This window comes from Notothenia coriiceps, unplaced genomic scaffold, assembly GCF_000735185.1.
Source record: "Notothenia coriiceps isolate Sejong01 unplaced genomic scaffold, NC01 NC01_scaffold00032970, whole genome shotgun sequence".
Classification (NCBI taxonomy): Eukaryota; Metazoa; Chordata; class Actinopteri; order Perciformes; family Nototheniidae; genus Notothenia; species Notothenia coriiceps.
Window position 1 is genome coordinate 7616 of NW_011365671.1, and position 22342 is coordinate 29957.

General features: G+C 40.6%; 3 protein-coding genes across 3 annotated transcripts in view; all 3 read right to left on the reverse strand.

Moving 5' to 3' along the window:
- Positions 1-11075: 11075 nt before the first annotated feature.
- Positions 11076-14643, reverse strand: LOC104961257 (rap1 GTPase-GDP dissociation stimulator 1). The gene is made up of 5 exons (XM_010789518.1): positions 14565-14643; positions 13259-13366; positions 12510-12632; positions 12215-12340; positions 11076-11548 (listed from the first exon to the last, which is right to left on the reverse strand). The coding sequence occupies exons 1-5, from the start codon at positions 14641-14643 to the stop codon at positions 11076-11078; spliced, it is 909 nt and encodes a 302-aa protein (XP_010787820.1).
- A 726-nt stretch (positions 14644-15369) lies between these two features.
- On the reverse strand, positions 15370-20445 carry LOC104961255 (uncharacterized). Its single transcript, XM_010789515.1, has 5 exons — positions 20337-20445; positions 18054-18722; positions 17724-17924; positions 17502-17631; positions 15370-17420 (listed from the first exon to the last, which is right to left on the reverse strand). Exons 2-5 carry the CDS (start codon positions 18442-18444, stop codon positions 16934-16936), a joined length of 1209 nt encoding a protein of 402 aa, XP_010787817.1. The 5' UTR covers positions 18445-18722; positions 20337-20445; the 3' UTR covers positions 15370-16933.
- An 859-nt stretch (positions 20446-21304) lies between these two features.
- kif19 (kinesin family member 19) overlaps positions 21305-22342 on the reverse strand; it is a 34608-nt gene continuing 33570 nt past the window's right edge. The window contains exon 20 of the mRNA XM_010789516.1: positions 21305-22316. Coding sequence (XP_010787818.1) covers positions 22189-22316 — 128 coding nt within the window. The 3' untranslated portion in view covers positions 21305-22188. The remainder of the gene's footprint in view (positions 22317-22342) is intronic.

Below are 22342 nucleotides of genomic sequence, written 5' to 3' on the forward strand. Positions count from 1 at the left end.
GGAGCAGAGAGAGGAGCTGTGGATTATTGTTATTGATTAATGCATCCGTGTTTCTTAGGGTCCAAAACAATCAACTCACAATTTAAAATGAAAGCGTTCAGTTTATTTAATAAAAGAGTACATGTTCAATGTGAAAAGTGACAGTAGATATAGCTTCGTTGCAATTTGGTGCTATATATATATATATTTAATAGCACCATTTTTAAACACCTTGAATTTCAGGGGGGGCGCGGGGTTCCGTTGGCGGGGAGCAGCGCCCCTCCAAGACAATGGTAGGGGAAACACTGATGTTTGTCGCACATCTATAATTATTATAATTAACATCTTGGTGAAAAAATAAGGGCTTCTTCCTTTATTAAATTTAAAGGCCACCTGTTGAGAATTCCAAACTATTATCAAAGAAACCACAGAAGCCTTTTCTGTCTTTTTGCACCAACCTTTGATTCTAATTCTGTCAGAAAGAGTCATTTTCCACAAAGCCACAGGAAATTCTTCTGCAGCCATTGACATGTGTCTGTGTATTACTCCTCTGTGTCAGTCAGATGCTCCCAATTGAGCTTTCCTCCTTTAAGCCTTGGATTTTTGGAGCGTCACTTTCTCTACGGCTGTATTCATTAATTTATGAATGTGTTTGAACTGGAATTCTCTTTTTTACGTCCCTCCGATGTACATAAATGTATGTATTCATAATCTGCTCTCCAAGTCTTTAACACTTTTGGCAAACAGGATGAATTGATTCAATATGAATGTCTGGCTATTATAGTTCAAGTGGCAGAGTGTGACTCATATGATTAAAGCAGAAACACACTCTCCATCTCCAAGGTCAAACCTCATCCCGACGATTAAAAATGCATTCTACAACCACTGATAGCAATGCTAATGACCTCATGGGAACAGAGGCTCCCTTAATCAGTGGAATTATTCCTCTCATGCTCCCCCTGTTGCAGGAGACATGGGGCCTCTCCTCATTTGCAGTGTGACGGCTGTGTTGCAGGGGGTGTCCCTGCCGGCTGGAGATGACGGCAGTGGAGTGACTAACGACTCCGAGATAGTCTGTCTGTCAGACAGAGTGATTGCTGGGAGACACTCGCTGACACATCAGGCGAGACGAGAAGAAATAAGAGGAGAGGAGGAGGAAGGGGGAAGCCTGGCAGCTTTGTCTTTTAATCCAGGGAATCGGGGACAGCAGAAAAAAAAGAGCTGAAAGCAGCGATAAATGTGTCTTTGAACATCCACGTACATGTGGGACGCCTGTTGACCCAGCAGTGCATTGCCTTCAGTTTTGGAGACTTGGCGAACAAGTGGACATTATGTCTTGCATGGAACGCACTGTGCTGGAATATACATATTGCACATCTTGCACCACTTCCTGTGTCCAATATGTGGCACTAGAGAACCCACACTTATACAAAATGTGAGACATACAACATGGACACCTCATTATGATGTTAATGTGATGTAGTTTGTCACATCAGTACGTAGGGCAAGTGTCTAGAAATGGCTGCAACGCCATGGAAACGACGTCGGAAAGTCCCCCTTAAGGTCTTAAAAGGTTACTGTTGTAAGGTTCCCTTTTTCATAAAGAGAGCTTCAGACCTAAAGGGTGAGCATTAGGAACAAGAGCACATTAGAGACAAGGGGAGCTGTCTCTAATTGCCTGACTGAATGTGTCTTAATGAGGATGGGAAGGTTGTAGCATGGCTCTGATATGGTTCATATTTAATTTCTCCATTTATGTTCTGTGTAATTTTGTTCCCTTATTCTCCATCTCATTTGGTCCAAGTTAAATTTAAACCTGGCACTGTGAAAAAATTAAACACATTTGCATACCATCGCTGCCAAGCAGTCAATCATCGCAGTGTCAGGCAAAGTGCTCCTCCAGGGGTCACACGGGGTTTTCACTCTCAGCTTTGCCTCCTTCAGGCCCAACACATCCAGGATGTGAGCAGCACTGACACGTATTAGCATAAAGCCCCCCTCCCTGCTTCTCTCACTCTCTCCTCCTGCCCTCACACATTCACTGACAAGTCCTGTATCTCCATGTGGAAACTAATTGGTCTGCTTTTAAGCCAAACTCCATTACAATATAATACACTTCATTTTAATTTAGAGTTGTATTAATGTTTAGGAGCTGCTGGCTCCTAACTCCTAGTGAATGCGCCAGGGAAGCCTTAAAGGAGCACTATTATGCTTTTTGGGATTGTCGCTTTCCTGTAGTGTGTTGTATAGGTTTATGTGCATGTAAATGGTTTGCAAAAGCTACAATTCCAAAGTTCCCTCTAATGTACTCCTTTGTTTACTTCCAATACATAATGACATCATTATGTAACCCTCACCCTGTTGTCCAGTTCTCCAACACATTGTATTTGATAGGGGGGGGGACATCTTTAAGCAGTTGACCAATCACAACAGAGCCAGCCAGCTAACCAATCAGAGCAGACTGGGTTCTGGTTTCAGACAGAGGGTGAAAAGAGGTGATGCAGCACAGGCAGTGTGAGAAAAATAAAGAGCTTTTTGAACATTAGAGCATGGAAACAAATCACAGTAGAGGCACTAAATAAAGAAATGAAACCTGCAACATTAGCAGAATGGGACCCCTTTAATACTCACGCCATGTTTAAGAACTCAACCTTTGCTGACCTACAACTAGTAATAGAAAGCCATTCATAGTTGGATGTCCTACTTGTAAACCATGGCAAATCCAACACTAACTTCGTAAAGAAAACAAAATAAGCATACAGCGTGCGTTAAGCATATCTGCCTTTATTGAATTTTAAAAGTACATATCTTATGGTATATAACCGGTTTGGTATGTCAGTAATTGTCAAAATACATTGCCAATGATATTAGGTGGATGACTACCATAAACAATCTCTAAAGGTAAGCTTGCACTAAAGTATTTCGGACTACTTTAAAAATGTCTAAGTGAAATGTGGAGAGTTCAAATGCCAAGGAAACATTAGTTTGTCTGGTCAGAAGTTGAAAATTACAGCTGGGAAAATTCTGACTCCCGAGTTGTTTGGACCGCAGCATTAATCCATACGTATCCGCTGTTATATATTACATTTTAGTTGAACTTTTGATCAAATTTTCAACCACATCAAAAAGGCCAAAGGACACGATAAAAAAATCGGAAACAATTGTTGTCAAAGGTGCAGCCTGCCAGGGGACCTCTAGTCATTTAGAAACAAAGTGATAGCTGTGCTTACCTACACCTACACTGTCCCGTTTCAGCAGAATGACAGCAACACATACTGTACTGTTTACCCACAGGCTGAGGGAGATTTTGACTGAAACCGACACAGAGAGCAGAAAATTGAGATGCAGGAAAAAAACTGTGAGGTTGAAAAAAAAGCTATCAGAAGCCTTTTCTGTTGTCAAAGTCTGCGCTCTATTTTCACTTCTGTCTCAATGCTTTCCTTTGCTGTTTGTTTTGTGAGTGACTCATCTTGCATTTTGTTTCTATCTTTGTCCTGTATTCTTTAACTGTCTCTTTACTTGTTTTTCTCTCTCATCTGCCTTACACACCATCTTTCCCACAATGACACACACACTGTTATCTTTTGATTGATTAAACCATTATCAGCTCTTAAAATGTATCATTAATATCTCACTGCACACCCCCACAGGTTAAAAAACACACAATTGGTATCTTTACATACAGACGCGCACACACACAATCTCATGCAGATAGGAAATGTTTCCTTTCACATCATAATATATTCAGATAATCCTGTCACTGTAAGACTCAAATTGAACATACACAGAAATTGATCCCTCCTTGACCGCCCCCCTCCCCTAATTGGCTTCCTGGTGTATCTTCCCAAGGTGATAATCTCCAATCAACCATCTGCCGTGTCATCTCTGTGCACCATAGTTCTGCCCTTCCTTCTGTCCCTCTGCCATGTTCCCGCTGATAGCGTCAAAATGCAATTTTCCCTCAAAACAGCCATAAAACAAAACGAATCGAGTGAAAACAAAGACCACGATTAGCCGTTCACTGTCCTTTCTGACACCATCTATGTAGCCTAGTGTGTGTGTGTGTGTGTGTGTGTGTGTGTGTGTGTGTGTGTGTGTGTGTGTGTGTGTGTGTGTGTGTGTGTGTGTGTGTGTGTGGAAAAGTCCCTCCTGTGATAGAGTTAATAGGCCAGGACAGATGGCTTCCTCTACCACCAACCCGTCGCTACACACACACACACACACACACACACACACACACACACACACACACACACACACACACACACACACACACACAAGCACGTGCCTGTAGTGCAGCCTCAGTGTTTGGTCCTGGTTGTTGATGCCTGTTCCAGTACTAGCCTTATTCTGTCGCTCAGAGCAGCAGGGGAGAGCTACATCTGTGCCATGTTTGCTTGTGATGTGCGTACAGAAATAGAAGTGAAGGAGCCAGCGCTTGAAACGACCATTCAGCTCTCTGACTTCTTTGGGTAAAAATAAGCTGTCTGGGACGCGGCAGGCTCTTTGGTGTTCAGTTTAACATCTGCTTGTCATAACCTTGTGCTGCATCATACCGTAGCTGGGCAGCAACAGGTGTGTTCGCTTTTCAGCTGACTGGATGACATTTCAATTTACTGTTTCACTGTTGGTATTAAAAGAGGTAGATGTCTTCTGAAATGTTGACAGCTTAATGGCTAAATATGCTGTAATACAAGGAAGAAATCAGATCCGAAGATATATCTTCCACATTATATGTCTTGTCTTAATGTTTTTTAAAGTAATAGAAAAAGTCACGTTATAGTACAGTCAATTGAAAAGTATTTAATCCAAAAGGTTTATAGTACAGTGTACCATAACAAATGTCATCATAGAATGCCAGCAAAATGTCTTAAAGGTCAAACACATTTGTCTGAGCATGGTATGTCACAACAATATCATAAGTCTTTTGATTTATTCTATATATTGCAGGGACAAATGCCAAATACAAAACCGATATATTAAATTGAAAATATTTAAATAGAAAATGCCAAAAGATAATTGTATCGTCAAGTATACAGTAAGTGACGAAAAAAATGAACAATATCATCAATACAGGCACATGGTGCTGATTTTATGTGTGTAAACAACTACAATAAAATAACTAATTTGGACTGATAAAACAAGCTAAACCTAAGTCAGCACGGTACTGCACTCTCTGTAAACAGTAAGCAACAGACACTGCACAAATAGCTAGTAGGCAGGTTAGCAGTAACCCCACAGAGAGAGAAGGGGTGTGTTTTCCACTCACCCAGATTGTAAAAGAAGGCCATTCTCCATATCGGTGAAGTGTTCAATAAGCACGTCGTATAATTTCCCAAAAGCATTTAGGTCCTCGACAACATTAGAGTCAATATCTCTGGTAGTCTGGGAGTTGACCTGTGGTCCAATTGAATGTTGCTGCTGTTGTAGTGTGAATTTAGTAAAAGGTGTATTCAAAATGGCCACCATCCATAGCACTTGCTTACGATGTTAGCCTACATGCTAACCATGTGGATGTCAGTAGCATACCAACCCTCCCGATTTTCGCGGGAGACTCCTGATTTCATTGCCCTCTCCCGGTTTCCTCCCGGGGTCATATTTCTCCCAATTTCTGACAAAATCAGATTTACTCACGACTGTTTCCACTCGGACTTTAATACAGCTACACCATTGTTTGGTTTCCATGGTAGCGCGTCTCTTTAGTAGCGCGCGCAAATGAAAGTCTGAGAGGGTGAGGAAGAAAACTGAACAAGAATCGACAACTCTACCCTCTGCTCACTCCTTTCCTGTAAAATATAGGTCCAGCCCACACATATGCTCCATCAAGGAGGGTGCTACAGGCCGCAAGGCAGTGCACCTACAACTACAATAAGCATGTTAATGTTAAACTCCCCCCCACCGCGGTGGTTTTGAAAGGTCTCAAGGTTGGCAAGTATGGTCAGTAGACGTTGATGCAATTTCATTGGTGGGTAGCCAAAGGCTGGGTGGCTTCCCTTGGCATTACCCTGAATAATCACAGAGAGGCAGTGGCGTGACGCTGGCCTCAGTTGAAGGGTCAATCCCTCCATTTCTTTTCACCAAGGGATGCCAATTTCGCTTGGCCTCATCACGGCCGTGATTAGTTTACAGAGAGTGCAGTACTGTGTTTCACAAGACGGGGCACTGTCTCACCCTTTGTAAAATGCTCAATGACAATAAGGGAGAGGTGGCAGCAACACACAGCATAGATAAATTACCCAAACTGTAAAAAAGAGAATACGCCACTGATTTCCATATCATAAAGCATAATCTCGAGCAGTGTACCAGAGTTGTAGTAGAATCAGTATCATTGATGTATAAAGTGATTTTGTTAGCACAACTGTATGACAGGGAAGTTAATAAATATTTTACACAATAAAAATAATCACCATCATATGAAAACGATTTTTCCCCCTAAATGGTTCATGTAAGATAATCAGCAATGTGTGAAGGGATTTTGGCAGCAACACCCTGTGGGGAGTAATAAAGTGTATTTACCTTTTTCACACAGATGCCGGTGGGTCATCATTTCTAAGACTTTTTTTTTTTTAACCAAACCCATAGTGACATTAATGACTGGTCTTTGATCATACACGGTACTTGAATATGTAGATGGCATTAAATACTATTTATTGTTCTTGAGGTGTTTTTGTTCAAAGACTGTCAATATCACTTCCCAATCGCTTGAGGCTTAAACTCTCCTCACAAGCTCTTCTATCTAAGGCCGAGGCCAACACTGTCCCCAGCAAGAATGGCACGCAACGCAGTTAAGTGGATCTGTCTAAGAATTCACTTCTGCTTGTCAGAGGTATCGATTCGTAAATGCTAATTCTGTATTCTCTGCTGATGAAAGATGTCCTCAACCTGTCACAAAGGTCAATAAGTGAGTATTGGGCCAGCTGCAAAGGCGCCGTGTGTCAGAGAGGCAGAGAATCAGGGGTCCATCATTTTATCCACCTGCCAATCAAACCTGTTATGTTTAAAGACAAGTGGCAAACCCCTGAGGAAGGATCTATCAACATGTTTGCATTCACTGTGTTTGGTATCTCTGTGCTTGCTACTATATGTTGTGGTTTGTTTGTGTGTCCATATCAATAGAGGGATTATGTGTTATCCACAAGGTGGATGATTGTTGTTTTACGCTGAAGGATGCTACAGGCTAAAAATATCCGAGGCCACAATAAAGAAATGACGAAAGCAGTAATGAGAATCTCAGCCCCATGAAGTCCTAATGCAATTACACACAGTTGTTTATGCAGAAATCAACAAGAGAATTAAAGTTTAAATGACTAATTTGCAAAGACAAGCAATAAAACAGGCTCCAGCTATGTTCTCTGGGTTTGAGGGCATATAATGCAAAGTTCATCATGCATTATTAATAAGTCTTATATTAAAAGTAATATATGCAGCTTCCTGAGCCTCCTATTACAGAGTGGGAGAGGAGCTATTGATTTAACACTTTCTGTGTTTGACGCATCATGTGTTCATCCAAAGACCACGTGTACTTGTAAAATGTATTTTGTTGAAAGCAGTAGGTAATAAAATATGGAACTTTTCCGCATTTATAAATCCTGATCCACATAAAACTAAAAAGTGTTAAATATAAATTAAATAAGATACATTGTGTACATTTACAAATACACATATTTTGTTGTTATATTCCCTATCGTACTTTTTTTATGTGATTATTCCTTAAAGGTCCCATGTCATGCCTTTCCGGTTATTACCCGTCCCCTTGTGTGTTATGTAGCTTTTTCTGCATGTAAAGTACACCCTGTAGCGAGTAAAACTCTAACACAGAAAATACCTGTCTATGCTGCCCCAGAACGCCTCATTGGAGATTTTTCTTTTTCCATTTTTTTCTTCCTGACAGTGGCGGCCGGCCCCCTCATCCCACATGTTTGATTGTCATTCAAAATTAAAAATAAATAAAAATATATATTTTCCAAAACATTTTATTTTTATTTTTAAAGATCAAGGCAAACATTATATAGTTGGTATTGTGGTGACCACCTTTAATACACTGGGTCATAATTCACACACGGAACTGTGGGGTAGGGGTCACCACAATACCAACTATATAATGTTTGCCTTGATCTTTAAAAATAAANAGTCTCCCGCGAAAATCGGGAGGGTTGACAAGTATGCCTTGGATACGAGTCTAAACAACTCACAGACACACAGGTCAGGGCGCCCTGTCAGCTGATGATGTTCAATTCAATGATGACGCTGATTGGCTGAAATTATGTTTCGGCGGCATAGTTTACAGATAGCAACAGTCAGCTTGTTGGCTACTGCTGCTCTGGTTTAGGGCTCTTTCTTACCGCCCGGACGAGAGAGGGTAATGATACACGCTGCGTCCAGGCAGGAAACATGTGACTTATCAGTAACTTTAGACATCGTAAAACAATTTTTTTAACGAGATTTTANGGAGACTCCCGATTTCATTGCCCTCTCCCGGTTTCCTCCCGGGGTCATATTTCTCCCGCATTTCTCCCGATTTCTGACAAAATCAGATTTACACACGACTGTTTCCACTCGGACTTTAATACAGCTACACCATTGTTTGGTTTCCATGGTAACACGTCTCTTTAGTAGCGCGCGCACCTCAAAGTCTGAGAGGGTGAGGCAGATATTTACAGAAAACAGAACAAGAATCGACAACTACTTTACTCTACTGCTCACTCCTTTCCTGTAAAATACAGGTCCAGCCCACACATATGCTCCATCAAGCCGTTTAGGACAGAGAGTGAATACACATACTTTGCAGAGATGCTGTATGAGAAACCAATGTGAGTTTGGAACATTGANCCATCAAGGACGGTGCTACAGGCCGCAAGGCAGTGCACTTACAACTACAATAAGCATGTTAATGTTAATCTAACAGCTCCGGCGATCCACTAGCACCCCCCCAATTTTGCCTTTTGAAATGCTCCCGATTTCTGAGGTCTAAAGGTTGGCAAGTATGATCCAAGGTGACGCTACAGTAGTTGCAGGTGGAGACTCCGGTGCGAGTGGATCGCCGGAGCTGTAGATTAACATTTACATGCTTATTGTAGTTGTAAGGGCAATGCCTGTGGCACCATGGAGCATATGTGCGGGCTGGACCTGTATTTTACAGGAAAGGAGTGAGCAGAGGGTGGAGTTATCGATTCTTCCTCCAACAAGCCGTTTAGGACAGAGAGTGAATACACATACTTTACAGAGATGCTGTATGAGAAACCAATGTGAGTTTGGAACATTGAACAATTTAAATCTATTCTAGTGGACAACAATGGAATTATGATCAGTAGAAATGGCCATGACATGGGACCTTTAAAACTCACCTGCATCACATGACTTGACTCTTTCAAGCTAGCTCCACTGCTGCTACCAAATTTAGCTAATTAGCTCATGTTAGCTAGCTCAACACCAAATATCAAAGAAATTCTGAATTATCCAATGTAAATAAACCAAGTAGACAGAAAAAAGTATCCAACTCTAACTTGTTTAGCCTTATAAAAGCTCTGCATGCTAGCGACCTCGCTGGTTAGTTAGCTTGACTAAGCATGTGAGGAGCCAGCTTTAGTGTCGTGTTCACAGAGCTGTGTGGGTTCTCTTTAAATGCAAAAATCAATGTATACAAGGTTTAACTTGGGTTCATAATTTTGTTTTGTTTTTTGATTAATCAAAGATATGTTTAATGTCTAGAGATCTGCCAACTTTGTTAGGAGAAAGAGGCACAACTTGGATAATGTGTTCAAAATATGTATTTTATCATGTAACAGACAGATATATTTTTTCATCTAGATGGTTATTCTGGAAATAGCTTCAGAATATTATCAGTTGTTGTTAAAAAACAGATTGAGAGATATATCTTTTGGGGAAATCACTGCTATGGCAGCTGTGAATGTGGCTACACATGAGGGGCTTAAACAGGTATCCAACATAAAAGCTGTCAAAACAGAAGGACATTAGATCAAACATTTACATATTTAATATTCACTTGGTTCTGTTTTTCCAGCAGCGTTTTTATAATTGAATTGTGATGACATTACACGAACCTTAAAACCAACATGTCAACTGCACTCGCTGAGAGTAATCAGCACACTTCTTGGACTCGACATATTCGCTCCGGTTCAAAAGGTTTGAGCTTCTTAATTCTAGCATTGTTCCTGGGCCTTGTCTCACAGGAATTAGTCTTGCCATCCTAGACACGTTGTTTTGATATTAAAAAGGTTTTTCCCAGATACTACAGCCGCTAATGCACTAATTACAGTCTGTCACCTTATAAGAATATCGCTTCCTACTAGTTTGTCCATAATGCTCTTGTGTAAATATGTTTTTATTCCACTCTGTACTCTGTGTAACAAGTGTACAGTCATCTACCAGATCAAGAATAGGTGTGTGGGCCTATTGTCCACCTGTAAATAATTCCAAAGCCTATTCTCTATCAAATGAAATATTTAAGTGGCTCCCAGAGTAATAAAGTAAGAATTGATTAGAGGGCGTGCCCCTGCTTTGGCACGCCTGGAGCAGGAGGGAAGCAATAAGAGAGGTAATTAGAGGAAGAGAAATAGGAGAACGATTGAGAGAGGGGATAGATACACTTGTGTCTATCTTTGTGTCTGCCTTTGTATTTAATAGAGTTACAGTCAAAGAGCAAGCGCTCAATTCAACACTATGACATCAACAGTAGGGTAAAGTAACACAATTACATCCATGTAAATATCTGAGAATAGCTACTGAGATGTGCAGTCAGACAGCTTGTCATTATCAAGTTCAGTCCATCTGAATAGGCATGTGTGCAAGTCACAAACTGGTGTTCTATTTCTTAAGCATTGCAATGCACACAAACATGTGTCTCCACAAAGCACATGCATGCCATCTAGTGTTAAACTCTAGTAATACAGGTGGTTCAGAGAGGATGTACATTGCCATCAGCCAGATAAAAGTAAACGGGAATAGACAAGAAACATTTAACAATTTAGAGAATATGACAAAATATTTTAAAAAAGTGTATAAGGTGTAAAAATTCCATAATTGGTGAAGTGTTCACAGAGGTTGTAGTAGTCCCTTCTTCAGAGTTTTATAAGCTGTCAGAGGAAAGTGTGAAACACGCGATTCCTCAGACTTTTGGTTCCAGGAACACTCCTTGTAGAGAATTTGATAATCTTCAACAGATTAGAAAAGCTTCCCAATCTGGAGAAAGGAAAACAACGAGCGTTCCGTTTGTTCCCGTGAAGGCTCCAGAAAGAGGAGGAGCAGCGCTGGAAGACCTCAATGTTGACCGCATATTGACCCGGGGCCCATTGAGACACACACACCAGAGTCACAGAAGAGGCAAAATCACAGGTGTGAGGAGAAACGCTGTGAAAGACAGTCTCCCCCGGCCTCACAGATGCACCCCTCTCCCAGACCATGCCTGCTTCCTCTGCCACTCCCATGCCGCTGATGTTACAGAGCGCCTGCAGGCACACTTCCTCCAGGGCCTCCTTGTCAGGGAAGCGGAGCAGGATGGAGACCAGGCGAGGCACCGCACCCCGACGGAGCAGCAGGTGCTGCAGCTTGGCTGGAGGCATAGAACCAAATAAAAAATAGTTGTTTAGATGTAAGAGAGCTTCATAGCAATTGAAAAAAAAACTGGAATAATGTAAAAAAAAATGTAAAAGGGGGGAAAAGGGAATGGTTATATTTTTTTGTATTATCCATTTTGTTTGTATAATTCTGATATTTAAGTGTTTTTTCCGTATTTTTATTGTATTTTCATTCTATGCTTAACTTATGTTTCTTGCAAATATTTCGCGATTGTACATTTTCTGAATGTTATTGTATTTTTGTTTTCTTCTCTTTTATCTGATATTTATGTTTCTTGTTCATATTTTAAATTGTTTATATCATATTTGTATTCTAGAGTTCTTCTTTTATAAATGTATGTTTCTTGTACATTTAATTGTTTTTAACTTATTTGTATTCTTTAACTCTTTATGTTTCTTGAACTTATTTTTGAAACTTATTTTCTTTAATTATGTAATTGTATTTTTCCTTGCATTCTATATTTATGTTGATTCTACATCTTTTTTATTTGTTTTTTATTATCTTTTAAAGGCGCCCTATCGTGCTTTTATTGCTTTTTATTTTTTGCAATAACAAAGCAAATTCCTTTAGTGTGAAAAGCCAATGAAGCAGATTCCTATTCTGATGCATTAGATTGAAACCTTTAAAGACATGTACTCACTGCTGTCATAAGACATGCGAGAGATGGCTCTTGCAGCGTGAAGCAGCAGCTCTTGGTCTAGACTGGTCAGCACGGACAGCAAAGCCGGAGCTAAACCTGCATCACCGAAACCTTTACGAACCACAGCTGACAGGAAACAAACAAACAATGAATTAACATAAAACCACATCAGTAAAAAGATATAAAAGAATAGAGAAGCAGGCCTTAAGGGCAACTGACAGGAAATGTACTTTTAAGAATCAAGGGCTTGAATAAGAAACTAAGTATTAATAAATGATCTGTCTGAATAACTTACACTCCTTGGCGAGTTCAGCCACAAGTTTAGCGGTGGGCAGAGTGAGAGGCCCCCTGCTCCTCAGAGAAAGGGCCAGGATGGGCAAGATCCCACTGATCACTACCTGCTCAGCAGCGCCTTTCTCTGGACACACACAGAAATACACATGTAAACAACACAGTCACACACAACATGTTATAATCCTGTCATTTAACACGCCACAGCCGAGGAACTATGAGGCTTTAAATATCAAGAATATCGATAAGATGTGTGTCTTTAATCTTCAAACTGAATCGAATCTGTTTCAGCCTCACTGTTAATGTGATCTCTGTAACCCACCTTTACCTCCTCTGCTTCTCTATGCTCCTGCTGCTCTTTGCTGGGAGACACAAATACAGCTTAGCGTCTAGCGAGGACTTACAACTGTCACACACCTGATCCCCTCTCAGCCCTCACCGGTGTGTGGTTTGCTCCAGGTTTTAAAATGGGGAGCTCTTATGATAAAGCTGCCACTAGGAGTGGGAGGAATTATGTCTTATGAATTGTATAGGTGTATGGAAAGACATAAATATGTACATTGCATGTGGTAGCAGGAATATAAGCATCAAATGAAAGGCCAGAAAACAACAAGGAAACTTGTTATTTCTGTGACGTGTGTTGATGTATTTGGTGCTGTAGTATGAAGTGTTAAGTCTAGGCTTGAGTATTAGCACAGTCTGGAATACAATTACTAGTGATATATCACAGTGTTAAGAATGGAATGAACTCACTCCTCTCCTTAATGTTGGCCAGCACTGTGTTCAGATGTGGTTCAAGTTCGTGTGCGATCAGTTCCAACCCCAGGACTCTGATAGAGCCCAGCGCATTGTTCAGGTTGTCTGAAGAGAGATTTGGGGAAATGGAGACGTATTAAGAGTTATCAAACGGGGCGAAAAGAAGGAAAGGATTCTGTGTGCGTGGGAATAATCTGAAGTTATTACAGGTGAGAGAGAAGCAGGGCTGCTCATAAACACATCAACATGATACAATAGGGAGTTTAAAAGCAATGGGAATCCCTATGAATAAGGAGTGAAGAATCATGCAAGTAATTTCAATAATTGTGTGGTGCTCTGATTTATTTCTATACATCCTACTTTCAAAACAACCACAGCATGCTAACGTGCTAATAAACACTAAACAGCGTACAACAGAGGAAGGTGAGTGTGTCATTATTTAAGCAAATATTTGGTCATAAACCAAGGTACTGGACAAATTCAAACTTTGATCTAATGATGAAATGTTGAGATATTAAAAAGGTTTTAAAGTTCATCAAGGAGGGCATCAATCTATCCAATAGTTATTTCGTTTTTGAGACAGTCAGTGGATCTCAAACGTTGGTAGGTTTCATCCTCTTGAGACCACAAATGTGTCTACAAAGTCTTATGGCTATCTGTTGCAAGTTATTTCAGTCACAACCAACGTGGTATACTGACCGATCGAATGTTTCACTCCCTAAATATACACCTTGGATTGTTTTTAATCATGTAAAATATATATTTTTGAAGATGTTTGTGAAGAAATATCTATAGGCACATTATATAATTATGCAGTGAATTAGAGGGGTATTCAGGATCTGCCAGATCGGGGTGTTAAAGGCCAAAGATCACATTCTGTTGTCCTCAGGGTCAGGGAAATGTGACTGGTAACGGATTTAGTCCAAGCTTTACAATGATATATAACATCATGATATTCTGTGTATTGTAGGTAACCCTTCGCCCCTAATCCTGACTGTTGTGGAATGGTGAGAAAACATGAATTTTTTTAATGATGGAGGTATAAAAATAGTTAATAGTATGTAGAAAGCTGCAACGCTATCATAGGACATAAACCTTCAAAACAAAACTACCACAAATGGTCCCTCCAAATTGGACCCAGAGCCACACTTTGGGGGTGTGGCTAATGGACAAACACTTGTAGCTCTCTGTCTAACAATACGTCTGGTTGCATAAGCAGGTCCCATGTGCTAACATAAAGCATGAACATTACTGTATTAACATCAACTTCACATCAAATCATCAACTATACGTCCCTACTTACCGTTTGGTGTGTAGGGTTGTATTTGGCTGGATCTACTTTTCTTGCTGCAGGGACTTGGGTAGCTGTACGTGGGTGGCATACTAGGGTGTCCCATTCTGCTCCATCTCCTGGTGAAACTTTCTCAGGTCGACATATTCAGTTTTCTTTCTTGCTGTGTCGGTCTTTGGAGTCATTAGCTGTTAATTTGAGGAAACGACTTAACCTACACATGGCTCTCGCTTTACTGCTGCCCTGTTGTCGTGTGCAAAATAAGACAGATGTCTGTTTACACGCCTGTTGAGTCTGTCTTCCTTGTACTCTGTCTGGCCCTGTCCACTCTCAGGGTTAATACGAGCAAATCCTCCCTAAAGCTCCTCTCTCCCCCCCCTCCCTGGGTGTGCATGTGTGTACTCGGTGTGAGAGCATTTAAGGTATTAGTGCTTGGCTGTATTCTTACCACCCTAAAATCTCCCACAATGCCTTGCAAGCTTAGAGTAATTCTGAGAAACAACACAGGTGGGAAACTGGCATCCGTTTTTGTACACAAGTGTATTATTAGATGGCATTTTTCCTAAAATGTTTAACAAAGATGTACTGCAACTCTTAAGCCAGATGTCTCTATATAATTCAACTAATATAAATGATAATTTGACCCATCATTACAATTTGTTAATAAGTGAATATGATCCATCTCTGACGTCTGGATTTAAAAAAAAGAAATCTCCCCAAAACTCAAAACAATGCAATCACTTTTAAATTCTATCTGAAGCCATTCTCTATTTAGGCACGGCTAAATGCAAGACAATAACAGCATCGAGAGTTTGTTATAAAAATCCAATCTTTATATTTTACTCAAATCCTGAGATTCCAGTCAAAACAAAGGTTTTATCAACAATGTAGTACAGAACAAAAATAGTTTCAATTGGAAATGTAACCAATAAATACAACAGGGACACGGGAGACATTGTACCACCATCAGAAAATACAATCCAGACCTCTGATACTATCTGTTCTAAATCATGAGCGGCACACCTGAGCACAGGCAGGGTCCTCAGTGTTCAACATGTCTACAAACATCTGAATTTTTTCTCACTGAAAACATAGTTTAAAAGATTAACTGCATTCAGTTAGACTACACATATATGAAACCTGCTACTAAATAAACACAGGATTCACTTAAAGGGATGGTAGGGAAATGTGCTATTGATTTACCCATTTCATTTTGCATTTCTAAATGAAAATAAAATATTAAAAGAGACATACTGCTTAATACTGCACAATTGCTCATGGGACAGGATTAGTGTTCAATGTAATAGTAAGAGAGTATTAAAAAACACGTTCTACCAGGGATGGTACAGCACACTATAATATCCCAACTCCTCTCCCTAGTTGACTCTGTTTTCTGATTTAATTCATACATGGCTTCCACACATCAATGCTATGTCTCCGTTAACACAGAGTTTCATTACGTCAACGAAGGTCCAATCAGAGCTCTAGGGAAATGCCTGGTGTCAAATGAACACTTCAAGAATGCTCAAAAATCAACTAATTATTCCTGATGCATTGATTATTGAAGTGCAGTTGAATGTTTTAAACTGAAGACGTTTTTATCCTTGTTGGGGGGTTTTTTTGGCAGATTTTTCTTTAGTAACAAAATAAAAACGAAAACATATTTTACTGGCATAAACAGTACCCAGAAAAATACATTTCAAGTACAAGGTCTGTGAAAATGTGAGGATTGGCCCGGGTTGATGTAAGATTCCTTGCTTGAATTATTATCCCAGTCCGGCCCTGACCAAGAGTTAGACCAGAAGATTGAAACCACATTCATTTATGTAAATTAAATCTGTAGTAGCAGCTCGTTATCTTAGCTGAGCATGAAGAGTGGAAACAGCTTCGTCCAAATTCAATTAAATCTGAACTGCTAAGGCTCACTGAACATGACTTATTCTGTACAAGATAAGAGTAGAAGACACAATACCAAACCGTAAAACCACTTACACTTCAGATTTGAGTGTGTGGTTCTAACAAATATGATGTCAGGTGTTAATTGGGTGGACTTTCAGTTGCTGGCAGGTGGATTTTGTTATTTTTGGTCAGACACTAAAGTGTTTTTACCTGTTTCCAGCCTTTAAGTAAAGCTAACCACATGCTGTTCCCAGCTACTTGTTTAGAATACAGACTGACAACAAAGTGGTATAAATCTTCTTATCTAACGCTCTGCAGGAAAGCGTTTCCAAAAACATCCAACTATTCCTTTAAGTCTTTTTTCAAGATGTAACATAATACGTTGATGCTGAGCCCGCCATAGCTGTGATCTCTTTTCACAGAGTGTGCAGAGCCTGTGTTTCATCCCTTTGAATGGGACTATAATTGGTTCTTTGGACTGGTCATGTGACATTGTGTCCAACTATCCCTGTTGTATTGAGCCCACTGGAGACAGTCTCATATCCAACAGACACCAGAGTGAGGACATTACCCTGCGCATCATCCGGCTGGCACTGCTCTGCTTGGGTTTCCATCAGAACAGCAGCTGCACTCTCCTGACTTATCTTCTTCCTGGCTTTGCCTCGAGCCTTGCCCTTCGAAATGACCTTCCCTTTCTCGTTGACCCCAGCAGACGCCTTGTGAGGGGACTCAATGTCATTCGGGCGGGATTTTCGATGGCGCCTGCGGATACGGCGCATTGGCGGAGCGGAGTCAGCGGGGTCTGATGCCGCTGTGCCGGACAGGATCCGGATCTGCTGCTCGATAACCATAATGACCATGTCCAGGGCTGCGTCCAACATACCGAGACCCAGGCCGTGAGTGACGTTATCAAACGCACCGCTGTTCACCGGGTCCATGAAACACTTCCTCATGTCCTCCAGGTGGTTCCTAAGGAAACAAAGTGTGTTATTACGGTCTTTATCCACACTTCTTGAAGGCTAGGTTATAACGAGGACATGTAGTACGTACTTAGTTTCAATTATTTTGGACCAGTGTTGAACTGTGTTGGTCTCAGGGATGAGTTGTTTAGCCATGTTGCTGTAGTCGATGTAGTCATGGGAAAAGTCCTTCATATCGTCACACAGTGCTCGGGTGTCGCCTTACCACATACACAAATGAAAACACAGTTAAGGCTTTTGCTTTCTTGTTAGCAACATCACATTTACACATCCTTTAACAGATCTGTGTCACCTTCAGTGAGTTTGGAGAAAGAGGAAGAAACAGAGGTAGTTGTGCTTGGTGTGAGGCCGAGAACATTCAGTGACTCCAGCAGAGTTTTCTTGCTGGCCGGGCCTCTGCTGACCCGAGTGTACGCTGCCAGGGAGCGCAGAGACATCTTCTCCGGGGCCTGCAGGCGTCGCTTGATTTCATCATACGAGATTAGATATTTCCCTTAAAACAGATCAAGACAGTAGGAGGAGAATCAGCACAGCATGGACTTAATAGTATTTAATAATGTCAATCATAAATGCGTTAAACTTGAAAAGTACAATGTTTTCAATTACATATCTGGCCACTTACGAGCCTTAGATCCTTTCATGTTGGGATCCAGAAGTGACGACACCTCAGCAAAAGGCATGTGGGTTGCAGATTGTGGATTTGTGCTTGAGTTTGGAGGCGGGTCCTGATTCTGGGGCACAACCTCTATCTGCTCTGGGGCAGAAACCTGCATCTGTGGCATCTGAATATGAGGCTGTAAATGGTGCATTTCCATCTGGTTCTGGTCAAGCTGGCCTTGCATCTGAGGGAGAATTAATGTGCTTTCAGATAAACCCTGGAGTCCCATGCTGCCATGTGCCACATTGCCAGTTTGTTCTGAAGCCACCTGGAAGATGCCCATTACGGGTTTGACCACGGTGAAAACCATGTTCCCCTGGGCGTCCAGGCCCACCACCCGAGTATTTGGGTCCATGTCTTTGCTGAAATGTGACCTTTCTAGCTGAGGGAGGAGGCTCCAGAGGCTTTAATGATCAGATCAGGTCACCTTAGAGGTCCATGTAGTGTTACAGTATCCCCCTCTGTTCTTAAATTGTTATAGCTGAAGCTGACTAGACAACAAGGAAACGTAAACTGACTCTCCCTACAGTACAGATAAACCTCCCACTTTGAAACTGTTAGAGCGTTCCACTTTCTGTGCAGTATCAGGAAGCGTGTTATCCTTCATGGAAACATCACAGCAGAGGATTCATTCTGAAAGAAGAACATAGTAAAAACCTGGTTAGTACCAAATCATTTCTAATTTTCTCACTGAGCTGCTTCACATTCAAAATGAAAGCTCTGTTGACTTTATTAATTATGATACTAATCTATAATAAATAAATAACATTATAATTACTAACTCGCCTGTGGGAAAGTCAAAGTCAATCCATTAGAAGCTATGATAATAATTGTTTTCGGAGAACTCACCCATAATTACTGATTTGGTTTTGGAATAGTAAAAGGCAAAAGGATTTTGTACCGAATGTTGTTAGCCTAACCCAGCTACAACATTAAGTGATGAACACATCCATAATTATAATCCAGTTCAATTATTTATATTTTGATTTGAGCTGTTCTGCATAATGAGTAATTGAATTTCTCGTATTAGGCTATATGCAAACACTTATACATTGGTAACCTTTTTGAATCCAGGACTTTTCTTTTTAGACTGCAGTATTTCAAATTTTACACATGTAAAATAACTATATACAAACATAAATTGTTTTAAACAAATGTGAATACAAATCACCAATAACACCATTGATACTTGGTCCTGGTCATCTAATTGTGTTCCTTTTCAATGTTATTCTCTTTAGACTTTACTAGATGTTTTTATCAAATACAAGCCCATGATGGAACATGTGCAAAAGTATGAATAGAGGTTGAACAGGGATAAAGAAAGAGTTAGTGTTATCTGGAGAACAAGAAAAATCAAGTGAGTCCAAAGTGAGTTTACGTAAATGTGGTTTGGTAGAAGTCAGGGTCACAATGACACTACATATTTTTTAATTGTATTCATCGAATGAAAAAGACACAGCAGGAATCTGATTTTCTCGGTGAGAAAAACCCATTCAGGTGAATTACGCACCATACAAAAGGAAAATGTACGCCTGGCATGGCATGTGTTTAAATTGGACCTTGCAAAGGGCTAAGCAGGCAAGTTAAAAAGGTCAGCTTCTGTGTCAACATCACTCCTGCTGTCTGTTTTACTCGCAGCCAGTGCTGAAAGAAGAGATTGGGACGAGACGTATAAACAGGATATCTATTTCAGAACAACTTAGTATCCTGTCACTGTCCAAGTAACCACGCAATAAAATGTAATTAAAAAATATAGTATATAATTGTATATAGTTATAAATTGCGCAGAGAATCAGCCCATGCTAAACACGCTTGATTACAATGGCATAGACTGTATATATACATATAGGCCTACAGTAATTACTCTTTTTAATTCTCGCGCTCAGAATGTGCAGCTCTGGTGTACAAATGAATAACTTTCGATTATATCATTCAACAAGAAAACTTTCCTTCATTTTGGAAACATTTAATAACCACAGTTGCTGATTTTGAATTGTAGGATTAATTTATAAGGAAAAAGCTGACATAAAAGCTAACCTTATCAACTATCGACGCATTATATCAACAATGCTTCATTTATCGTAACTAACATTCATCATGGCTGCCATGGGCGGCTGCTGTTGGGTTTTTCTAAACGGCAGGCCCGAAACTTTGCACAAAACGGGATAAACTATAGCGGTTCTGGACGGGACTGCCCAAATGTAACCGCTAACCTAAGATGCAACTAGTGACGGCTGCCCCACTCACCAAACTGCCGTCAGAGTTTTCTTAAAAGGCCACTGATCCTAGAACGGTCCGTATCGACACCAGCGACATTTTCCCTCCTTCTACGCTGTGGCTTCGGCGGGTTGCAAATCAGCTGTACGTGCACTACCGCCCGAGAGCCGTAATCTCTCCGCTGATTGGTCGATTGACACATCAATCTTGAAGTATGTGACTCCTCATTGGTTAGGAATGCCGTCAGTAGTTCAGAGGAGGCGGGATTTCCGACGTAGTCTTTTTCATATACAATGGGATGAAAATATTCTTTTTTTTCCTGTCGGACTTATTTCACAAGTGTTTTCATACACAAATATATCGAAGTCTATTTCAAGTATATAAGTGCGTACATAACCATTTGCAAAATTATATACTTACTTAAAGATACTTTGCATTTGGTGCAGCAGTATGGAAGAAACAGTTTGACAAGTGATGCGAACACCCTTATATATAAAATCGCCCTTTCACTCATAAAATGTACACGCATTTGTGATTACTGTACAATTATATGTGCAGGCGAGGGTGCCCATGCTAGATTTAAGGACTCAAAACAATCCTAATCCTAAATAGGACATGCAACTTTCAATATCAGCCATACAATGACTATAATCCTCCAAATTGAATAATAAATGCTAAAACAAGCTGGATAACAGCTCAAATTCCTCTTTTAGGATAACAAATGTGCAGAAATGGTCCATCAGATTGCCTACTTTCCTTTGGATGCTGAATTTCTTCAGCCCATATGTGACTGTTCACCCTCTAGGGGACGTTTTAGAATATTACATCCAATTAGCAGAAAGCATAATGTGAGTAAACATTTTTTGCTGTAGAAATGACTAAGAAATGTCATGGTAACAGATGCGAGACTATTCATTTGCACAGATTCATTATTTAGAAAAATACAATTACAAACTGACACTCATTTTAATCCTGGTCCCGCATTTTCATTGGCTGCAATCAAAGTGTTTTTAAATGGAGCCAATTAATAATGGGTTTGTACCAGAGAAACAAGGAGCAACATTTCTCATCTTCTTTGAATTTATTTAGGTACAAATAAAAAAAAATGTACAAAATAAAGCATAGAAAGTAGTAATTAGGAAAACAATGTTGATGACAACAAAATACAAGTAAAGGCAACAGTTAAATATTTCATTAAAAACAGCCAACTACTCTTGAAAAGCAACTTGTGGTACTATACATCTACACAAACAGACATGACATTAAACAGTCATGTTTGGGTAAGAGAAGGCATCAACCCCGGGCGTGTGAGAACACAACATTGAGTTTGAATCCAGACGGGCACAACAATCAAGAAGATTTTTTAACTGAAATATGAGCGTGTCATTAAATCGGGACGCCACTACAAGATACTGAAACAATTTGATGTGGGACCACTTCCTGTTATGCAGTTTTTACATTGCCATTACAAAGTCATTAATGATTCCCCATTAACTCAATGCTGGCCCTTATCACATGCACTGAACATTACCAAACCATATATTCTCATAACGCACAAACATTAGTACAATGTTGCATTCATAGTGAGCTTGACGTTATCCTGACCTGAGGATACCAAACACAATTTAGCACGACAGCAAGCTAAAGTGGAAACACTGGACAGAACCGAACAGAACTTTATGTTGAACAATCTTTGGCGTCTGCAGGCTGATGGCCCGCTGCTCAGTGTCCACAGCAAAGCACAGAGGAGACCTGCGTGGAGGTGTCTCAGTCATACTGCCTCACAGTCCTGCCTGATGTCGGTCACTCAGGGGTTAAATGCTGGGCTGGGGGGCTGGTTTGGGTGTTAGTGCTGGTGTTGAGGATAAATTGGGGTGCTGGCTCAGTGTCTGCGTGTGCGCTGCGCCCCGGTCCCTGTGGTGGTGATGTAGAGGAGGGGCTGGGGCTGCCGCAGCTGGGATCCCCGCTTCAGGTTATTCATGTGGGCTGTGGAGGGCTCTGTGTTTGAGCCTGTAAAAAGAAAGGAACATAAAAAA